The 24,796-nt window shown below is 35.3% G+C and overlaps 1 protein-coding gene across 4 annotated transcripts in view; it reads right to left on the bottom strand.

The window, feature by feature from the left end:
• The window catches only part of LOC106468708, a 111,815-nt gene that overhangs the window by 75,543 nt on the left and 11,476 nt on the right, over window positions 1-24,796 (bottom strand). The window contains exons 3-6 of one of the 4 annotated variants that reach the window (XM_013929150.2): window positions 16,929-17,077; window positions 12,658-12,753; window positions 5,167-5,239; window positions 2,415-2,506 (exon numbers count right to left, since the gene is read on the bottom strand). In XM_013929150.2, the coding sequence (XP_013784604.1) occupies window positions 2,415-2,506; window positions 5,167-5,239; window positions 12,658-12,753; window positions 16,929-17,077 (410 nt within the window). Of the gene's footprint in view, window positions 1-2,414; window positions 2,507-5,166; window positions 5,240-5,883; window positions 6,064-12,657; window positions 12,754-16,928; window positions 17,078-24,796 lie in introns of those variants that run through there. The other 3 variants (XM_022397071.1, XM_022397072.1, XM_022397073.1) reach the window with 3 other exon arrangements.

The following is a 24,796-nucleotide window of genomic DNA, read 5'->3' as shown; positions in this document are numbered from 1 at the left end:
GGCCAACTCATCACGAGCTACAACTTTTACCCGTTGTTCTTACGACGGTAAGACGGCTTGGCAACTTCTTGAGAAGAATTCTAAGAAGAAAGTAAACCTACAGACATCGGTCTTGTTTAACAAAATCTGCTTATATATGTGTGTATAACATATAAATCCAAACTCTCACACACACTAAATTCTAAAACTTTTTACATAATTTATCATTTTTGAAATAGAACCATCAATTTCTCAGTATTCATTCAGTGCCATTTTACATATCTCTTATTTTAAGCTATTTATATGATAAAGGCCAACTACATAGCTGCAATGAAAAACATCAAATCACGTTCTCAGAAAAGCAACTGTTGGTGTTTAACACTTAAACATCTTTTAAAGCTATGACAACTTTAACACTTTTGTGTAAAAAGAAAAACTGAGGTAACCCCACAATCAAGACAGTATGTTCAGACTTAAATGCAGAAAACTATGTCTACCTGTTGACTAATAATAAGTTTTAATTTTTACTTCTATCAGAATTATTTAGCCAACATTTAAAGAAAACAATTTGAGATGTCATACTATGCACCCAGAAACTTCATGACCCACTTGCATCTGTATTATGTTTGATCATAGGACTGGTGGATTGGTAGTTGGATGTTAAATATGAGTATAACTAGTGCTACTCACTCCTCTGCATTGTGTTAGATCACAGGACTGGTGGATTGGTAATTGGATGTTAAAAATGAGTAAAACTAGTGCTACTCACTCCTCTGTATTGTGTTAGATCACAAGACTGGTGGATTGGTAATTGAACATTAAATATGAGTATAACTAGTGCTACTCACTCCTCTATATTGAATTAGATCACAGGACAGGTGGATTGGTGATTTGACATTAAAAATGGATATAATCAGTGCTAAAATTAGGAGGGAACACTATTTCTACCATTAAAATAAATATCAATTTTGTCTCCCTTTTTAAGAGATTCATGAGGGATGTTTCGAAAAGTGAGACTTCAGTGACTGAATTAAATAGAGAAATATGTATAGTTACAGTTGTACTGATGAATTACTCATGAATTATATTTATGAAGCTCCCCTTATTAAATAGTTACAATTCCAGCATTGGGTGTGATCAGTGCTTAACGAAAACAATGATAATGTTTAGTTTTCTCAGCACTATCACTGGGATGAGTTTACTTGAATGAAACATTTCTGGATACAGCAGTAATTCCCATCTTTTGACATCCACATATCTGAATTGACTGTTCATAAGTATCCAAGTTTTAAGACTGCTTCTTTTTTTGAGAAAATATAGATGAAAGTGTAAATGTAACATTCTTTAATGATTATGTGACATAAGCACATTATTTCTCTCCAAATTGTATTTTTACACAAATACAAACTGAAAATAACTCTTTTAACCTAAATATCCTAACTGATTTTCTTCGCATTTTAAGATTAAAGTTAAAACATAATGTTTATGTTTTGCTTACTCTCTGATTTCTAAAACATATATAATCTCTAACATCAACATGCTGCTGAAAAATGTCAAGTGGAATGGCTACATGCTTGTTCCAACCTTATGTTATTTGTAGTTGTACACAAATATACAATACAAATTTACAACAGATATCAACTGATGTATGATGTGCTCTATTTTCATCTACAACTCCTTCAAAAGTGAGGAGGTATGTATCTGTTTAGTTTTCAAATATTGGACAAAACTACACGAGGGATATCTGTGCTAACCACCTCTAATTTTGAACTAATACAGGAAAGATAGCTAGTCACCAGCACCAACCATCAACTCTTAGGCTTCTCTGGTGGGATTTGACCAAGGCTCTAAAGAAATTTTACAGCAATTAGATGTGAACCATTTATCTTTGGAATCAAAGTCCAGCAAGATAGCCACAGAAGGTATCAATTTTAATTTCAATTTTATAAATATTGCAAAGGTAAATAAACTCTACAGTAACAAACTTAGAAACACAAATGAATAATTTTATAGAATGCATAAAAAAATTCCTTTAAAAATATCCAGAAATTAGCATTATCAGCAAACATAAATGATTTTGGCATACCAATGTGTAAAATATCAACTAATTATGAATCCATTAAATAGCACACTGAAAAATTAGGGTAACTAACTAACTATACAGAAGATACTTTTTAACATTTTCACATCAATTACAATAGTTATTTGAATATGAAAAAAATCAAACCAACTGGAATTTAAAAACTCTTAACATTAAATGTATTATTGGTTATCTCAGCTCATTAGAGCATATTGTTGTTTAGCAGAGATGGACAAGTCAATATCATTCAGTTTTCAGATGATTACTGGAATGGCACTGAACAGGGTACAATTTTTATAAGTTATAGCTTAGTTAGAAATACCTATAAAAATACTGTTAAATAGGAAAGTCTCACCTTCAAAACTTTAAAAATCATAATATGTAATACTGAATGTGGCTTTTGTTCTTCTGGTCCTGTAAGATCTGCATGTTTTTGAAGAGAAACCCCTACAAATGGGAAGATAAGGTAACAGAACAAAATATATATAATAAAACCATACCAAACACACAATTATTTCTTTTCTCTTCACCCTATGCACTCAAATTAGTCAAAGTGTGCATGTCATGAACCTTTACAGAGTTACATTCAAAATTTAATTAATTAACTTTACTACCAATGTATGTTATAAATTTGGAATTAAAACATAATATATAATTCAAGGTTTTATATTATTTGGGTTTTACTTCCTTAACTTGAAAAAGAAATATTTCAATAAATTCTCAATTTTTACTTCTGTGTGTCATGTGACATGCCTCCTCTCTGAAGTCTCCATTTTAGATTTTATTTTATCCCTTATATGGCATTAAGTGTGTTCAACAAATTGTAAATACAAACTATAGATATTGATAGGCTGGAATGAATTTGAATCTCCTACCTTCTTGATTTGCTGAGACACAAATATGTTTCATAAACCCACCAGTGAATCTCCTCCCATCTTATCAGAGGTTTGAAGGAAATTATCTAAACCAAGCAGCCTTATTTAATGGGCATATTTATAACCAACAGAAACAGAATTTTGTCTCCTACAAGGATCTTATTACAGTTATTGACAGGAATATGTAGACAATTCACTTCAGATTGTTTATGTATAACCATTGTTATTCAGCTCTAAGCATCTAACAGAATTTTTATAATCTATTTATAAATTAGTTAGAAAGCCAGTTAAATTATAGATGCTCTGGAACATTCTATTATAGTGCTGATATACATTTTGTATTCTAAAATGCATACATGAAAGCTACAGGAATTTTTATTTGAATAACTTAGTGAAAACAATGGAGGCTTAGCTTTATTCTTCTTTGAGTGCATATATAGAGCATGGCACATGCTTTGCTCACAACAATTGGCTAATTACCTAGCATAGTGATTTATTAATTTTGACTGACATCAGTGGTCCAAAGTACAGGCAATAAAACAATTAAACTAAAAGAGATATGAAAAGGTTAACAGTTGAAACTATGAACATAAGAAGATGGACAATCTAGTAAAATGATTGATTCAAAAAAGAAAAAAAAAGTATTCTTCATTCTTTTTGTAGTATTTTTCAAATTTTCATTTCACTGTACATTGATGAATTTGCTACAGTTTGTGTTAGGGTAGAGAAGGTATCGAGTTTTACCAAAAACAAACTCTTGATATTCATTTAGGAGGTTTTAGAGATAATGCAAATTAAATATAAAAATCATGAGATGAAAAAAGTATTTTTATTCTTGACATGAAAATCACCTTGTACTCAGATTGACTCAGTAAAGACTTTGAAAATTCACAAAACAAATCTTTAGTACAAATACATTATCAAACATTCTGATTTTTTGTGCACAACAGAATAATAAGTTATAGCTTAGTTAGAATTACCTATAAAAATACTGTTAAATAGGAAAGTCTCACCTTCAAAACTTTAAAAATCATAAACATGATACATTTGTACAAATCTTTAGTACAAATACATTATCAAACATTCTGATTTTTTGTGCACAACAGAATTGTAATGTTTGTTTAAAGCTTGCCAAATTTTGTGAAGATACATATAATAAATTCAGAATTATAGTAAACATTACTATGTACAACTTCACAAATATGAGGTTGGCCCAATGGACACACCCTGTTGACAAAGAGTTAATACACATGACATACATAGGTTGAGTACATTACATTGAAATAGTATAGGAACCTAACATCATCAAGTTATGCTCCATCCAATGACCATGTATCTTGAGAATAGCTTTGCAGTATAGTCTCCATTGCAAAGAAGATCTATCATAAAGCTGTTATGTTTAAAGCACACCTCACCTACCTGCATGCTTTTCATAAGTCAACTAGTTTAAGAGGGTGACTGTTTCCCAGTGACCATTTCAACAGTCCAATAGCATAGAAATTCACAGGTGCTTCATCCAGACTGTATTGGTTGTCTTTGTATAGAATACCATGAACACAAATACCCATTTCAATTTCTAGTTTCTTGAAGTATATGATTGAACAAATATACCATGGAAGCAAATTGCGTATATGAGTTTTCTGTCACTTTTCCTGTCAGAGATCCTTCTTGACTATGTTGTGTACTGTTGCCTGGGGCATGTAGACACCCTTTGTTACTGCATTTTGTGTTCTTGGATTTTCACCTGCTACAAGATGGCACACTTTGCTTACCATGGCTGTAGTACAATTTATTGCAGATCTCTTTCTGGATTGTCCTGGTTCACAAGTTGATCCTTATTCCTTTGTTTTCCAATGAGAATTACGTACAAGGAATATCCTCAGATGGAAATTCTTACTTCCTGATCCAAACACATCTTTATGATCTAAATGTATGAATATTTTGTGTCAGAAATGGTTGTTACATACCCTTCCAAAAGTGATCAGTTTTTGGTGGCATCAAACTACCTATGAAATGTTTTAATACAATGTCAAAATGTAGTTGTGATACATTCTGTCCCACCATGACTTTATATTGGCTGCAGTTGTGATGTAACTTTTTGAATAGCATAATTGAAATCATTCTAATACAATGCATGCAACCCTTTATATTATGTATTTTATTTTTCATGACAATATGCTTACATTCTTATCCAACTTGTGCAAAATATATTCTTAACTTCAACATCCTTACCCATGGAAGCACTGCCGAGCCAGGATTCCTTTGTGTTATTAATTTTCAGACCTTCAGTTAAAAGCTTCTTTGCCTTAAAACAAACCAATCAAAATTTCATTAAACTCTCGAAAAAGAGAACTAACATTAGAGTTAAGTTAATAAAAGGATATTAGCTATAATATATAACATTTAAAGCTAACTTATAAAATTCTACATGCTTAAACTTTAAATTAATGCATCAGTGACAAACATTGTATCTTCTAATAATCTGCTTTTTATTATTTTTTTGAGTTAACTCATGGCAAGAAAAAAAAATTATACTGAGTATCAGAACTTTTCCTGTCCACTAAAGGCTATATTCGAACAAACATATGTGTTACATTCTCAAAGATAGGAAAATATCAAAAAGTTAAATACAAAAAAATGGTTTTAGACTTAAAAACTAGCTGCTCTTTCAAATGAACAGACAAACTTTTTAACTCTAGAGACAGATATTCAGTGACCTACTCTTTTTGTTGTACAATAAACTTTTTTTATATGATGTTGATAAGTAAAAATGGGCATTCAGACCTCTCAGAAATATTTTTACATTTTTGTAATTAAAATGAGTTTCAAACAGGTACCTTGGAAATACTGAAAACTTTTTGCTGTTTAGTTTGAACTCATGCTGTCAACAAAACATATGACTCAAAATTCCTGAATATCTACATGCAATGCAAAGCATGTATTACTTACTCATAATTCTCCATTCTCACACTCATGAGTTATTGTTCAAGTATCAGGGGAGCTTACATAAGCTCTGCTTTCCCACCATAATATAGATTTTATTGAAAGTTGCAGTCATGATGAAAATTCAGTCATGGGGAGGCAGGATGGAAGGTATTTTAGATGTAAGTACCAGTGTAAAATTCCATTTAATCTTAAAAAGGTAAGATTCAAATCAGGCATACTTACCTATGAAATACTGAAAACCAGAACACACACCTTGTAAAGAAGGTAGCACTTGAGTGAACATGAAAATAAACAGAAAAGTATAAAACTACAAGCTACAGGACAGGAAGATAATAATTCAAGCCATAAGAAATATGTAGATATGCAGAACTAAAACCTAATTCACAAAAATTGATCCAAAGGAGAATGAGTGAAGTGGATCAGCCTTATACGAATACTGGACTTAAAGGACACTCAGAAAGAAGGAATTCTTCTCTGCAGGGTACCTCTTCATACATGATGCCCTTTAATACAGGAAAAGGGGTTAGTTTTGTGAGCATCAATGGAGTATTGAACCTGTGGATCCAACTATGGGATACAGGTAGAGACATAAACAGGTAGGAGGAATACTATGTCTAGCTCCTAGAGCAGAATGTTCTCAGTGAAGCAACCCTGACACATATTACGAAAGGACATACTCCAAAGGCAGTAGCCCCTCTTCATCCATATTGAAAATGACCATGGAGTCTGAGGGCCAGCCTAATTAATGATTGCTCAGGGAAATCCAAAGAAAGACTCAAGCAGTCCCCAGGATAGGTTCAACAACATGAGGACAGTGCAATGGGAACATCAAAACAGAAATAAATATATAAGAATAAGAACTTGGATGATCCCTATCCTGATTGGAGATGAGACAACTAGTGATATATCCAATGCCACACAAGGACATGCAAATAGAGGTTGGAGAGGTATCTGCTAAGCATCATCAGCTACCAGATGGCACTCTTATCTACATCTCCCTACAGAAGGAGAGACTGCATTGAATTTTTTTTTATATATTTGTGTGCATGAAATGAAATCATGTACAAACCCATACACCCTAAAAATAGTGCATAATAGGTGTTGGACAGAAAAGATAAAAAAACAAAACTAATCTGTTATCGATTTCATAAAGCCTGAAAAATAACCACAGGAAACAAACAGAATCTCAAGGTATCTGGATTCATCCTCATACCAGCCTACAAGATGCCCTCTAAACAGCACCGATACTGGGAAGCTAATGACATAGCCAAATGGCAAACTTGATTAGATGTAACCAGAAATTCATGCCAAATGTGTTTGGGAACATTAAAATAGAGAGAACAGATCAGCTGCATATGGAGTAAGATTCATCATGAAGTATATATAAATAATGTCAAAATTCTGGAAAAGGTCTTGTTCATGCAAGATAGTAAAGAACAGCTCTAACAGGATATAGAAAACATTCCTTGAAATGAGAATTTGGGTCAGGCAGTGTAGGTTACACAATAGGATAAAAACAGCTATGACCCTCTTAGGTAGGAAGGCCCTATCAGAATATAAGCACAGAGCCCTTGGAGAAATAAAAAGAGTACAAAAAGCATCAGTGGTTAAAATATTTGACTCTGAATTGAGTAAGAAAAGAAAATATGTTTTCAGAGAAAGATGGTATAGTGAACATGTTGTTAAGGGTTAAAAAGAATAAGATGTTAGATAACCTAAGACTAGCTTTAAATCCCACTGAGGGCAGCATTTAGGCACTAGTGGGTGATGTACATGGAAAGCTTGAAAAGGGTCCTGAAAAAAGTGAGAACAAGAGAGGCATATGATTTCTGTGGGTACAGAAAGTGGCAAGAGAGCAGCTCTGTAGCAGACAAACAAGCCTTGATCATAAAATTAATATATGGAAAAGGAGGCAAGTTGTTATGGAGTTGGCAAAAGACATGAAATCCAATTTTGCAGGTACTAACCATAAAAGAAAGAGCAATGAGATTAGTAAAGTGCTAGTGAGAAGCGTCAGCAAGAATATGACAGCATCTCTAACATAAAAGCCAACCATGAAGTTGTAGATGATGAACATTACTGTAGAACATGGAACTTTATGGCTGGCTGAGAAGACATTTCCAATGTGATAAAGGAAGAAGATCTTCTAAGATGATTGACAGAGTAGTGGAAATCATGGTTGATCAGGTCAGTATGGGGTAACAACAAGAACTTGATAATGGGACACAATGATCTTAGCTAACACCCAAGGGAAAAGACAGACATAATTTTGTAGACTTTTGGGAAACATTACAAATCTTTTGTACACAAAAGATCAAATTTTTTAATGAAGTATTTTTACAAAGGATTTGTTTGTGAATATATCGAGTCTGTTTCATTACTTGTCCAAGTGCAAAGTGATTTTCATGTTATGATTAAAAATTATTTTCTTTATCTCAAAAATCTCAACTATCATTTGTGTAATCTCTAAAACCTCCTAAATACATTTGTTTTCCGTAAAACTTTATATTATATCTGTTATTTTCTCTACCCTAACTTTATACAAAGTTGGTCAAATTGACTGACCTCATAACCACCGAAAAAAAAAAGAAATACATCTAAATTACCATTTTTTCCTTTCTGGAATGACTTCAAATTGTAACATGAAACAACATTCATTTATCCTAAGTAGCTTTCAACTCATAACAGTATACAACTATTTATAATTAAATTTTATTATTTTATTGGCCTTTGAACCATGTCTAACTACTATTGGCACCATTATAAGTTTTAAATCGCTTGGGGAATGTGGAGCTCACATTACGCTATCGAATTACATTACCCACGAGATACTCTGAGCTGCTCGCATGCATGCCTCATGAAACATTTTTATTATATTATTATTTATCGTTATTTGACCTAATCTAAATTTAATTAACCTAAAGAGATTCCTGTTTTTACATTTTAGTTACTTTTATAATAATGAATAAAGAATACACATGAAAAACAACAAATAAAGTACTTACTTGGACCTTTTGTTTTGCTTTCGACAGTTAATGACACTTAACCCTACTCTTTATATTCTAATGGTACCAGTGCACTAAATAATTATTTAATTAAAGAATGCATCAAAGAATATAGAATAATAACGTGCAAAGAGCATACAATGTTCCATAAATATAACAATTTTTCTGACTTTCTAACTATGTAACAAGAGCTGTTACAAATTCATCCAAGCTATTTGATGTGTTTCCTGTGTACTAAAAGAGAAATTGAAAATTCTCTGTTCAGTAACAACTTAATATAATACATCATTTGATACATGAAAATCTTGGCTTTCTATTAGTTATAAATAATATAGTATTAAATGTAAGAGAGAACTATTAACAAATCCTGAAAGTGAGTATGTGACAGGTGGGTGTGGCAAGAGGAGTCTGATTTTCTATTAGATGGCTCTGTAACCAAACAAGATTGAAGGCTATAAAAATTATGGTTTGTCTGAGCAATGGTGATTTGATAGTTAAATTTCATACTTCTTGGAGGGGTGGTGAATAAATTAGAGAAGAGGGAATGCCTAGAGAAAAAATGTCACATTTCTCACACTAGGGGAAACTATGCAATCCATATATCATATTTATTTTATATTTCATTACTACAATAATTATGAATTTGATAATAAATGTGTACTCCATAAAAATATAACATAACATGCTCAAAATATCTTTGAATTAATCCTTAATTACATGAAAATAATTTTCATTTCTCTCAAAATGCATACATTGCATAATTATATCATTGTTTCTCTTTTTTCCTTCTAGAATGACTTCCAATTGTAATATGAAACTACATTCGTTTATCCTAAGTAGCTTTAACCTCAAAACAGTATACATCTATTTATAATTAAATTTTATTGTTTTATTGCCCTTTGAACCTACTTCAACATCAGGCAATCAGATTTCTTCTGTTGCTAAAGGTGATTCAGAAAATGTGATAGAAATTTCCATTGAGAATGAAACAGTGATAATTGAAGATGAAGCTGTGTCAGAATCATCACCTGCATCCCACAATTCATTAGACATTGCACATGCAGTAAACAGTGACCTAACTGAACCTGGAAGCCAAAGGAAGAATATAAGCTATATAGCAGAACTTTTAAAGTAGCTGGGAAAAGGTTGGAGAAAACTAAAACTCATTTCAACATTCTTGGCTCCTAGAATTCAAATGGCTGGTCTACAGTGAAATTCTTCCAGGAGGATGGTGTGTACCATGCATACTTTTCTCAACTAAGGACAAAAACGTGCATCTTTTCTTATTACTGCTCCATTTTTGAACTACAATAAGTCTGGCGAGCTCCTACTCAAACATGAAACAAAACTTTGTCATCAGGATGTTGTTCGAAGGTCTTTAGACTTCCAAAAATGGTTTGAAAATCCTTCAATGAGAATTGATGTGAATATGGATGAAATAAATAATGAGGGAATTTTTATAGCTGTTTTATGATTATTGGCTAAAAAAGATTATTCTTCAAAAAAAAATATCTTACTTCATGCCCAAAGAATGCAAAATATATAAATACACTGATATCCAGAATGAAATATTGCAAGTGACTCGATAAGAAAATTTATTTTTGACAATTTAAAGAAATGCACACATTTTCCATAATGGCAGATGAAATTACCTCTCATAAGAATGAAATTTTTGAAGTCTGTTTATGCTTTCTTGAGTTGAAGAAAATAAAGGAAACATTAATAAAGCATTCCATTAATATTGGTGATTGCAAGGGGCAGGCTTATGATACAACAGCATCAATAAGTACCATAAATGGAGTTCAAGGACATATAAAAAGCTTGCCCCAGATGCTGACTATCAAGGTTGCATTCTACATTTCCTAAATCTGGTGATCTGTCATACTTGTGCACTGCCTTCAATTTGCAACATGATCTAAACATGCCAAGAAGTTATCTATTTTTTGACAATTCTCCTGAAAGACACACTTTCCTAGAAGCAATAATAAAAGACCAATATCCTAAAGCTAAAGTTTTTTTACTTCAAAGTTTACGTAAAACAAGATGAGCTAAGAGGCACACAATATATGATACTCTTTTTTGTTCTCTACCCATACATAATACAAGCACTAGAAGAAATCTGTCGACCATCTGATGGACCCTTTGATTCTGATGTCGCAAACTGGAACTTAGATAATGACATGAAAGTAAAACCAAATAGACTTCAGCATATTTTCATAAGTTCTGAGCATCTCTCTGCATTTTTCTTGGCTAAGGAGTTTTTGGAGCCTCTTTCTCCACTTGCAACAGCCTTGCAAGGTGAGCACATGGAGGTGTACTTAGCATTTAAGAAAGTCAATTTTGTAATTGATTATTACAAGAACATGAGATCTGATACTGATAACCTCTTCGACAGACTATACAAAAGACTTTCAGATTTTGTAGTGGAGAATGATATTGTAGAAAGTGTACCAAGGTGATGTGGGTAACAGCAGCACAGAGACAAGATACCAGCTGAATCCATAAAAGAATATTGGAAAAAAGTCCATTGCAATTCCCTTCTAGGATCATATCATTTCTCAATTAGAAAGTATATTTGGAGAGAACAAATAAGCTCATTTTGAGTTGTGTAGCCTTATACTTGAGTTAGCTAACAACATGGATGTTGAAGCTATTCACATTATCCTATTTGATAAATGGCAGCATGTATTGCCAAACCCAGAATCACTTCACAGTGAATTAGACAGATGGAAATACAATTGTGAAAATAGCAACGAGACCTCAGGAAATATAACTTCTGTTTTGCACTCAATTGCAGATGCTCGCATTTTCCCTAATGCATGGGAGCTTCTTCTTATGTTAGCTGTACTTCCCATTAGCAGTGTTGAAGCTGAGTGAAGCTTTTCTTGTCTTCAAATAATCTATTCATGGTTATGAGAAACAATGTGTGTGCCTAGAATGGAAAATCTTGGTGTTATTGATATACATGCATTTTCTATGAGCAATTTTGGAATCATGAAAGAACAAATAGGAAAAAACTTTATTCAACTTCATCCTCGATGTATGACTATTAGCAACATACTAAGTGCTATATTACAAACTTGATGAATGAAATTATAAATTAAATTCTTAAATTCAAAAAGTAAAAAACTGTCAAAATGAAAATATTCCTCAGACAAAGGTGAAAAAGCCTGAGCAAAATAAACAGCTTCTTCATGAATAAAAGAAGAAAGACGATAATGATCCATTCTTTTGTAATCCGAGAAATCCTTATACTCACCAGGAACTTGGCATGAATGATGAAAGTATGTTAATCAATGAATGTTGATACTATAATGACAGGAATCATCTGCACACCAGGGAAAGACTGTTGAAATAAGGTTTCAACAGAAGCAGAAAGATTACAACCATGAACAGAAGTAGTAGAAGATATAAGAAAAGCAGGAACAGGAATATTAGCTTCAGAAGTACCGTGAACTTCAGAATTTATCATGGCAAAAAGACTGCATTGCACAATATGAACAGCACAACTGTCAACTGGAGGGGAAGCAAAGCTTAAGTAAGACTGCTTGATGCTTGCACAATAAGTCATGTGGAAGAAGAGAATTATGGGTAAGTAACACAATGTGTAAAGGATAATCGGGAATTTTAAGTCATATTCTGTTGACAGCATTGAATTCAAACTTTACAGGCTTTCAGTATTTCACAGGTAAGTCTGTCTAATTTGAAATCCGACTTTCAGATCACAGGCGAAACTGATACAGGGTATCAAATGTAGCTAATTGCAACTTGCCTCTTGAACTGAGTTGACTTGAAGAAAGGCATGCTGATCTGATAAATCTTTTTCAGATCTTCCCATACATTTAAGTTCGTGCTTTCTTCTGAAATACTGTAAATGGTAAAAGTATAGAAAAAAGGCAGAGATTAGAAATTTCTTACTTGTTGATTTTCTTTTAAAGTTTTATTGCAAACAATACTCTCTGACAAAATGACTACCTTAGATTAGTAAAGAGTTAGGTTAGGTTAAAGGTTACTTATTCTAGAGTTTTAATATTGAGCAGACCAGTAACATGGGAAAAATTTAGATAAGAAACTGGGAGATTCACAGGTTCTTTCACTTAAAGTTAAACTTAGTAATTCATAATAAACATTCATCCAGTATAAATGAAGAATCTTTCTTACAAGTTCTTTTATCAAAATAAAAAGTTAGCAAAACACACTTTTGACAACCAAACAGCACTTTAACATTTCTGAATTTCATGGTTAATACTTCCCAGTCTTTAAATTATAATTTTAAAAATATGATTTTAGCTAATCTGATGTTACAGCTTAACAAGCTTCTGTTTCCCTTAATTTTGCTATAAACTATATTTTCCACTAAACATTTCAATATAAGAAGAATTGAGAAAGATACATAAACACAATACCAGATGAAAATGCAGAGTGTTTCTTATAAAATAGCATTTTAACTAAGTGGATATTTTGATAAATTTTTTCAAAACACGTAAAAGAAAACTTTCTAAACATATTTTGAAAGAAATCTGTATTGTAATTAAAAATGAATAAAAAAATGTATTAAAAATACTACTTGCTCTATTGTATGCCTTTTACTTCAGTAACTAAACATTCAGTGTAAACACGAATCTTGTTCATTAATGTTTTGCATTTCTCATTATATATGGCAATTGCCTACATTTATACAGAAGTCTAATTCTTATAAATCTATTAATCAGTGATATTTATTGTCTTTTCCAAGCATGAAAATAAAAAGTGTTCTAGACTATAGAAATTTTACTTATGTGCAGCTTAAAAAAAGAAAAGATGCTTTCATCTCTCAGATTCAAATGCTGTAGAAAATGCTAAAGGTATCACAATTTAATGTTGAAAATTAATTACTTGAGTTCAACATCATATGCTAAGACCAATTAACTGACGTGTGGTAAGCTAAGCTAATATATGTTTTCTGCCCCCTCAGTTAATAGACAATTTTTTCAAATTTTCTGAGTATTTTGTGTTGGTTTCAGATTTGAAAAATGGTTAGGAGAGAACCATTAAGCTTCTCTAACTTTAGGTAATTACAGTTATTCACATCATAGTGTTCCCCATTAGAAAAGATCACAGTAACATGAAACATTATAGATATCAACAGTGGTCTTTTCTTGAAATAAAGAGGGTGTGTGTGTGTGTTCTGAGGGCTATGTCACCCTTTTGTTAACTTGGGAGTGATGAGGTAATGAATGAGGATTCACAAGTGTGAAGTGTATGGGGAGTTATTGCATATATAGGGGTGTCTCACTCCTATTTGTGGAGGGTTCTGCTGCATGATGATATTATGCAGTGGCACAAATTTAAGTGGAATCATGTGAAATTAGGTGGGAGTTTTCATAATGCTGGTAGCTTGCAAATCTCTTTGGCAGAATCCATGAAGAAGAAGAAAGCTAATCTGTATGCAGAGTTGAGTATTCCTTTTGGAGGTTACCATTATCCTTACCTAAAAAATATATTTCAGAAAAAAAAAAACATTTTGCACCAAAAAAAGCAATTACCTTGTGTGCACTGCTGCATAATTTCCTACAAGCTTTGAGTAAATCTCTCATTCTTACACATGTCAATATGTATTGGACCAAGTTATGATTTAATGAACATTAGACTACAAGCCTCCATCAAAAAAATAAGTGACACGACCTCCAAGCATTCATAAGACTAACAAGAAAACACAGATACTTTCTTGATGATGTAAACTAAATGCACCAGAAGTGGAGAGGAAGAATGGGAGCTGATGCAGAAAGGTATTAATCTAAAATACATTTCCAAGTAAGTAAAATATTAACTTAAGAAATGCAACTCACCACCCTGCAACCCAAAGACCTGGAATACCACACTAAAGATGGTAAAGGGACCAGTGCAAAAAAGATCAAAGATTAGTTCCTTCCTGAAAGCAATGTCAAAAAAAGAAAGCCCAAGAAGGCAGGGGGTAACCTAGTGGGACACCACATCCATCCTCAATAGGGAATAGTTATCACCCAATAGAGGTGATATAGCAAAATATATTAGTGTTAATATGTCGCTAAGGTAGACAGAATGGCAGATTCATCAACTGCCTATTATCTCACAAGCAAACAGTTGAGCATGAGTGTGTAGTGTGGCTAAAGCCACAAGTCAAGCTGTTCCATATTAGAAAAATATTTACATGAGATACTTACCTCAAAAATCAAATGTAATAGCATCCCAGACCTGTGGAATGAGGCAAACCCAAGTCCCATCTGGCTGAACCTAATCATCAGGAATTGCTTGGTTCATAACATAGTGGGGTGTCCTGTACTACAAAACCAGGTAACATCCAAGCCCTGCTTTACAAAATGACAGGTGCTTCCACTCAGTCTCATATCAGTGGGATTGCACTGCCCAATGAGGAATTCTACGTACCAACTTCTGCAGCAGTTTGGGATTGAAAAAATACAGATTCTCCTGTATTCCACAAGAAGAAGGGGGGGGGGAGGATTCACATGGATCATTCCTACGAGGCACAATTATCTGGGATAATGTCCCACACTGAAAGAGAATGCAATGTGTTATGGCAACTAAAAACAGCAGATGCAAACCAGGTGTGAGAGCAGGTATACACTTGGTGCTGTCTTTTTTTTTACAAGCACAGAATGGCCTGGAAAGTACACATAGACACTGCTGTAGCAGTCTTGTGGAGAACCCTATCTCAATTGTGGGCACTGAGCAGTAGAGGACTGTTTGTACTGAATTTCGTGCAAGGCTACACGAGGGTTATCTGCAATAGCCGTCCCTAATTTAGCAGTGTAAGACTAGAGGGAAGGTAGCTAATCATCACCACCCACTGCCAACTCTTGGGCTACTCTTTTACCAACGAATAGTGGGACTTACCATCACATTATAACACCCCCACGGCTGAAAGGGCGAGCATGTTTGGTGGGACGGGGATTCGAACCCATGACCTGCAGATTGCGAGCTGAGCACCCTAACCACCTGGCCATGCCGTGCCCAGCAGTGGAGGATGGGCTTAACACTTTCTCCAATCCCATGGTTGATGCAGATTTTGGGTAAGTATTCCCCATGAGGTAACAGTAGCAGCTCATTAGGTTACATCAATTCCATAATATAGATATATATGTGTAGTTAGAAAACAGCAGTTATGAGACCTGAAAAAGAAAGGAGAAACATAAGTCACCATCTAAGCCACAGTGAAGAATGGAGAAAGATATCTGGAAAGAGAAAAAAGCCTGAATTGGTGAAACCACCATGTTGTACAAGTAATGGTGAGAAATATATCTGAAGCATACAAAAGGAAGTTGAACCACACCAGGCACATAATTCTAGATTCTGAACACCAAATGTGTGGAAGAAAGCTGTACAGGCAGTGATGATAGAACCCCCATAATGGGAGCAGATGCACTGAAAAACCAGAAGATGGAGAAAACACTCAGTGGGAAGAGTTCAAGATTAGGTGAGACAGTTGATCTATGAGAGATTATTAACTGAATGTGGTGGTCATGGGCCCAAAAGAAAAAGTCTGTAGTCAGAAAAATAGAAGTCATCATACCCTATAAAAAAGATTAGCCATAGCAAATTCAAAGAAAAGGAATGAGAACCAAATGTTTGGTCATTGCAGTGAACAAATGAAGGGAAGCAAAAGATGGGCAAACAAGTCGGAATATGGAGAAAGAGTGTAAGACCCTGAATCAGGTCATCCACCACCAGGAAGAGTATCCATCAGTGATTGAGAAAACTACAAATTGGGAACCAAGGAAAGATCAAAGACGGATATTTGGCCATTAACATCTTAACATCATTAACATTACATCTTAGGCTCGAGTAATACACATTGGAACATTGTTCAAGGATTATGGCATGCATAGGAAATGGGTGTGAGGTAATAGCTTTTTGTGGTGCAGAGAGATGAATAGAATTTCTGATTAAAGGTTTTCTCTAGATATATATCAAACACTATTTTTTACAATGTTATACCAATGTTTAAAACAGTGCACTAAAATACCCAATTTTAAAAAAAAGAATAAATTGTAAACCCTCTTGTACCTCTTGTTCCAAATGCTTGTTTACAAGCAGAAATGCCTGATATGGTTTGTAGATGTGACAGCTGTTTTTAAGGAAGAAGCTTCTGTTAATAACAGGGCCTATTTCATTATGATACTCTCGAGAATCCAGTTTAACTTCAAGCAACTGACCTGCAAAATAAACAACATTGGAACAAGTTTTACATCAGTTATAGCACAAATAGACTGTAAAACCATAATAAATCAATACAAGAAATCATATTATGAGCTTTAACAATTTCATCAAAAATGTAATGAATGGTTATATCATAATACAGCTATTATTTTCCTCAACAATTCACATGTTAATACCTAAAAAGGTAGTTCTGATGAATTTATAAACTCAAATATGCTATTTAAGTTATTTTGTCAAGAATGTTATTGTTGTGCTGCACATTTCACATGTTGATAGTTTTAATTAGAAGATTCCATCAATTCATGAACTCATAACCAAAAATAGAGGTCTACAGACTTTGTATTTTCAGGAAATGTTGCCTTTATAATTTATTTTTGAGTTGGTGTTGAGGCCATTTTATGGGAAGAGATGCCTCAAGTGAACACAATAAGGGGATAATAGATTTATTTCTGTATAACAATTCATCTCTTAACACCATTTAAGGTACAACATGTAAGGTATAAGTATATTCAAATTTCAAATACATCCAATCAAATAATTTGGTTTTTGATATTAGCTTTATCTGGTTTTTAGCTGTAATTAATTTAATCTACTATATAAAGCAAGGTGATATAGGATGACATGAGGAAGATCATCTTCTATATAAATAAGCATCAATCTGTGTGTGTGAGTATCTGTTCTTTAAACGTTTCCACATATCTTTATCAATCAGCACCAAACTTGGCACTGTAATACAGGATGACATGAGGAAGGTAACGAAAGGGTTGGGGGTTAGACCCCCCCCCCATCTCATTTAAAAAAAAATTACCAAATCAGCATAACTTGACACAGTGATACAGGATGGCAAGAGAAAGGCCAGGAGGGGGTGGTGGTAGTCCCCCCCCCTCTAATTTCATATTGATATAATTCTTGAAATCAGTATGTCTTTCTTTTCATTATTGGTACCTTTATTTATTTCTTTGCATTTTTTAATGTTTATTATGTTAAGGAAAAAAACAGAAGTACAATTTCCTATCCTTTGATACAAAGAAGTTTTTATTTCACTCATCCAATGCATCAATATCCAATCAAGTGGAAAGGTACTGCACTGAAAGAATAGGTGCGAAAAAAAATATGAAATGAAAGCACAGCTGTAGGGTATAACACTACTTCTGGAACAGCTATGCACTTCACACAGTAATTAACACAAGAACAAAAAGAGGGCAAAACTGAATTGACAGGCACCAATGCATACAGGAAATAGATGTACAGCACTGAATCAGTGGAAACGTGCTGTATAATCATGAATTGAAACAGCATGGCATTGACAAACATGGAAAGTCTAGTGTGGAACTGACAATGGGCCTGTATAAGTACATGCCAAGGGTAGTACCTAGGGATACACCAGAGTATGTCAAGTGCAGTCCATCTAGGTAAAACATCCAGTGGAAATCCCTTGTGTAAGATATTGAGATCAACAAGTGCAGTCCTCCTGGGCAAAAAACATCCAGGGAAAGCACCTTGAGATACACTGGACTATGCCAAGTGCGATCCATCTGGGCAGAAAACATCCAGTGGAAGCACCTTGCATAAGATATTTTTGATCAACAAGTGCAGTATGCACCTTGGATCATGAATATTATGTATAATTATTGTTTGGTACAGCAATGACTATAACAACGATAGCCCTCTTTTTGCCAAGTGGGTACACATGATATATAATGTCCAATTATGTTTGTTTTACAAAACCCATTTAGGAGAAAGCCTTCTTGGTCCACCACTCCAGCAACTGGGTACTTGAAGTGGCAAGAGGGGGCAATATGCAAGGGGAGTCTGAAGGAACAACACATCAGAAATGGTGCAATGGGGGAATCACAGGTCAGTAGGGATGGGAAGAAATCCTTATCTGCTTTACGCAAGAATTCCATGAGTGATGGTCCTTTATATATATGAAACAGTGATAAAAAAATACATATATACCCATACTACTGGACAAGGAGCTGGAGGTCTTACAGAAACACCCCGTCTCAATAGTGATAGAAAATAATAAAATGTTGACTTACTCCAGCCAAAGGCGAAGAGACATTTAGAATCACCACAGGAGGAAGACGATACCCCTCAGATGATAGGTCATGCAGATAACATGTGACAAATGTATTGGGAGTTGTCCACATACCAGCCTGAATGATCTCAAAAATATGGCAGATTCGAGCAGCTAAGGACATAGTTAGATGATGAATTTGGTGTGAAGAAATATTATGTAAACAGTGACCTTCCATAAACAAGTCAGAATATGTCAGTCATATGAGTTGACAAACCAAACCAGTAAGCATAACTGGTGATAGATCACAGAAAACAGAAAAATTCCATGGAACAAATAGATGGGAATGAGAATCATGAAAGGAAGCAGTACGAGCCACATAACATCAGAGGGAACAAACTGGACAAAGGAGTTGATCCAGACCCGAATAGAAGTACAGGTGGGAAATGGAAGATAAGGAATTATGAAAAAAAGCTAGTCAATCTTCCCGGGCAGTTGATCTCTTGGGAAGGAAGGCAGATCTGGATAGAGGATAACATACAAGTAATGATAAAGGATGCAGGAAACATTAATGGCATAAATATTGAAACAATGACAACTGCATGCCAGGAGGAGGAGGAAACAGGTCTTAAGGGAAAGATAGTGCAAGGAACAGGATTGAAAGGGAGAACCAGATAGAGCATGAAGGATCCATTGACATCCCAATCCAGCAGAACAAAGGGATGAGGTTGATGGACCAGATGAAAGGAACAGAAAAGGAAGAAAATAACAGGGGAGGAGAAGACATTCCAGAAATGGGAGAATTGAAAGGTGTTTGACAGGGCAGCCCTAGAATTAGCAACATTTGATATGGACAAACTCTGATTAAACAATCGGTTGAAAAATTGGGACAGATGAGGAACAGAATGATGTGATAAGCAGAAGCGATGGTGAATGGACCAAAGTCTGATAGAAGACCAATGCCTCTGGTACACAAACAATGAGAAGATTGAAAGGTATGGGCAAGGAAAGACATTACACAAGGGAAGATTCCCTGAGTTGAGGCAATAACTCATGTATGAAGATGGAGTTTGTTGACATTGGGATGAAATATATCCAATCCCCGTTGTCAGAGGAGTGACCAGGACAGAGCAGAGGAAACCATGTCTGAGCTGGCCAATATAGAGCAGCTAGTAGAACACGACAAAGAGTGGTATGGATAAGGGAAATGACTCTGAAGAAGAGTCTGATCATAGGGTAGGCACATAGATGAAGGATGTTTGGCGTTCCAGTGAGTGGCAAATGCATCTATATGCAGTGTTCCTAGTTGAAAACATATCCACCGAAATACCTGAGGATGAAAGGACCACTCCGTGGGTAGAAACTGGTTAGGACAAGATAAGCAATCGGCCACAAGATACATAATTCTGGGATCATGATATGTCAGCACCATCAGTCGTGATCGTTGGCCCAGTACAGGAGATCTAGAGTCTGAAAACACAGCGATCTGGACTTGGTTCCCTTTCTTTGGTGATATAGCTGATGATAGTGGAATTGTTGGAATGAACCAGAAACACCAACCCCCACAGGATTGGGAGGAAATGAAACAGAGCCCAACAAACTGCCAATAGTTCTAGGATGTTGATATAGAGAGTAGCCTCATTAACTGATCACCAAACAGAAATCTCTTGGGAATCAAGAAAAGCCCCTTCCCCCAAAACACCAACAAAGCATCTGTGGACAGATGAGATTTGGTACAAGGCAGAGGAATTGGAACCCCACTGTTGTAAAGTCCCTTTTGAGCCACCAAGCAAAGATCAGCTCTGATCATAGGGATGGCCCAAGAGATCGTGGGGGAAGTTCCACTGGTTGAGAAGTATCCACTAAATGAATGGATATGTGCCCAACACAAGGGAATGAGAGCTTCCAAGGAAACTCATATTCCCAAAAGAGAAAGAATTGAGAGAGAAGGAGAAGGTAGGGCCTTCATGACTGCCCACTTCATATCCCAGAGCCGAAGTGTAGAAGGCTGGGCCCAACTGAGATGGGAATTGAAGAAAATCCCCAAATGAATAAGATACTGCATGGGGTAATAAGAAACTTCTCCAACTTGATGAGAAAACCCAACCTGAAGAAGTAAACAGGTGTGATTGACCAACAGGGCATAGGAAGAGGTGAACAGGAGCCAGTCATCCATGAAAAAAGAGAGTCCAAAGATCCAACAAGTGAAAATGATGGGCAAAAGAGCGTACCACTCGACAAAACACACGGAACCAAAGATGGACCAAATGGCAGCATCTGTAACTGGAAGACACAAACCTCGTAGACAAACTGAAGAAAACAATTTGACACTGGAGCAGTTGGAATATGAAGATAGGCATCCATCACGATGATTTGGTCATCCAGAGTCCCAAGGATAACCTTGAAGTAAGAGGCAGGACTCCATGCAGTGAGGTGGCTCCAAATAGGAGTTAAACCAGGACAGGTCTATGATGGGTCTCCAATTTCCTGAGTTTTGAAGGACAACAGTTAGACAGAAGTAAAAACTCCAGTTGAGTGGGTACCACCCATTTGATTGCCTCTTTGTATAGTAGGTCATGAACAGACTGACTGGAAGAGGTATGATCCCAAGGAGGAGGGAAGGAGATCTGAGAAGTGGAAATGAAGTCAAAAACCTTCAGACAGAACCCGTAGAACCCACGAAACTGTCATGAAGTGTAGTCAAAAAGACATAACCTAAACATACATAGAGAAAGTACTCATTACTAACAAACTCACAAAGCCTAGAAATTTGTACAAAGTAAATAAAAATAACAAACTTGCAAAACTATGAAATTCAACCTAAAACAATAAGCAACATTTAAAGTACAAAACCACTAAAGGAACTTAGAAGATAAAAGACATAAATATCTAACTAAGTCCACTCAAAGAACCAATACGACAAAGGACACATAAGTAAAACCAACATTGAAGAATATGAGAATGAAAAGGCACCCAGTTAACAATAACAAAATTGGACTCAAAATTAATCCCAAAGTAGATGTGGCTAGTAGTAAAGAAAAAGGAACTTACAAATTAACTAACAAACACTAAAAGGAAGTATAAATAACAAATTAACACACCCACAAAATTGGCCAAAGTTACAATTACCCAAACAATAACCATTGTGCAAAACCTTTTATATAAATACTGAAAGCTTAGCAAAAACAAAGTAATAATCAAACTTTAAATGCAAATATAAACTAAAGTAACTTAGATGGTAAAAGAATTATAAAAATGTAACTTACCAAATACTAAGCGGAGAAGACATGAAAGATCTAAATTATCGCATGAGGAAAATAGATCTATTCCCACAAGCTCATATATACTCACTAAACATGGGTATACCTACAGGAAGTGAGGAATACTTGCTGAAAAACTTACCACAGATCTTCTGGGAAAAAGAACAACACCTAACCCAGGAGATTACATGGAGGCATGGTAACAGGTTGAAGGTACAGTAGAAAGAAATTTCTACTCAGTAGTTATATCCTTCCTCACAAAAATTGTAATTTGAAAGGAAGAAAGCATTGGCCAAATGTAAGACACGAACTCCCCGTGAACTAAAGTCTGTACTTTCCCAGCAAATATCGTCAAACTTGAGACCTAGGGACTCGTGAAGATCATTGTCGACTGTCATGGGAATTTCATTATCCACCATATTAAATCTCAAATTCATATGAACAAATTAGAATTCAGAAAACAGAAATACTTAGAAAACAAACATGTAGAAACAATGGAAATCAAACACAAAAAGTTGAAGTGACATAAAAGAGGTCACATATTTGGGCAGAAAGACAGAGGACCACATCCAAGTGGGAGAGAACTATGGCAGGATAGGGATCCAAACCATACAATATTTATTAAACTAATACAGAAGTTGGTAAGATGAAAAGGATGTGCCCCTAGGTGTAGAATGGCTAGGGTGCAATGTACCATACATGGCAGGTCAACTACATCCAAAACCCATGCTGCTGGGAACCGATATCCATGTAGGAGAAGGATGAGGATCATACCATCGGTAAGTCAATTACAATACAAAACCTGGCCACCGGGTCCCAACATCCATGTGGGAGTAGGAAAAAAGATCATACCATTGGCAAGTCAACTACAATCCAAAACCAAGGCCACTGGGAACCAACATTTGTGTGTGGGGTAGGAAAGGGGATCATACTAGTGGCAATTCAACTACAATCCATAACCCAGCCATCTGGTGGGGGTAGGAAAGAGTATCATACCATCTTCACCTCAAGTTCATGAGACTGGAGGGAATCTCCTACCCCCCTGACCAATGAACGTAGCACGTGATAACAATGTGAGAAACTGATTGATTGATCTGGGAACCTGACATCCGGTATCGAAAATATGTCTGTGTAATGTAAACCATCTTACTCAAATTTAAAATGACAGGAACTGCCCCAAGCACAGTAACATCCTTGGAATAAGAACATTGAGAGATAGTGGAAGGGGAAGAATCGTAGTAATCTGCAAGTACCTCCATCATGACCCACAACACAGATGGAGAAAAAAGTATAAATGAGTGAAGGAATAGAAAAATCTATAATACATGTATGTTGATTGTTTCAGCTCTAAATCCAAAACCCAAAAGTGAGGTGGAGAGTCTGGAGGAACAACAACACCTGAGACAGTGCAATGGGTGCCCAAGAAACCAAAGTTTGAAAAGCAGACCATACCGATTTATTCAATACAAGGCATGGCAGAGATGGGAAGCTATCACCTTCTGCTTTACCCATGAAATCCATGAGTGAGTATGGTCCGAGATGGGGAAACTAATGAAGCAAACATATTGTGAGGATAAACCTACAAGCGATCTTGTGGAACACTCCATCTCAGCAGTGTGAATTGTTTGGGCCAATGAAATCATAATATGCACGTCGACATGATCTTAGAGTGTGGATTTAACTAGTTTAAGTATACCTGGACAGGTGCCACACACCATAGAGCAGAATCCAGAAACAAAAAAAGGGACATGCCCCTGAAAAAAAAAATATATATATACTAAAAGGCAACTTACCCAGTCACAGTCTCACAAAAGAGTGAAGGATGGCAACAGGTGGATGACAGTTCCCCAACAAGGAAGAAACAGGTACCCAAAGCAGAGAATGGGAGATGAAAATATGAACAGATGAAGTTCCTCCAATGGACAACAGGGTAGATATGCAGAGAAAAAAAGGAAGGTACATGACTTCAGTGTAGACACCAGGAAGTGATGATGGGAAGAAGGAGACAAGGAATAAAAGGCCAATCAAATCACACTCCAAACCCAATGGGTAAGGGAGGAAGGGAAAAAATCACAGACAAAGAAACAGAGTAAGGGAAGGAAACCGTGGGAAATGGAGCCAATGGAAAGAAGTTGTGAAAACAGTGAAGCAACCCACAGCATGTACTGGACAGACAAAGTGGAATATGGTGAGAAATGAAAAAGTCAAAAGAAATATACCATATGAGCCACTAAAAGGTAGGTTAATAAAATCAATCCAGAACAAAAGAAACAAATCAAGCCAAAACAGCTGAAAAAAACCAAAGCAGTGCCAGCCAGGAAAGATCAATCAGAAAGACCTAGAACTGGAGTAGACATGGATAGAAACTAAAAAGTTTGGGGAAGAAGACTAGATAGGAATAGAAAAACAAACTAAATAGGTAATAAACGTGGAAT

This window comes from Limulus polyphemus, unplaced genomic scaffold (assembly GCF_000517525.1).
Source record: "Limulus polyphemus unplaced genomic scaffold, Limulus_polyphemus-2.1.2 Scaffold3125, whole genome shotgun sequence".
Classification (NCBI taxonomy): Eukaryota; Metazoa; Arthropoda; class Merostomata; order Xiphosura; family Limulidae; genus Limulus; species Limulus polyphemus.
This window is presented reverse-complemented; position numbering and strand designations above follow the sequence as displayed.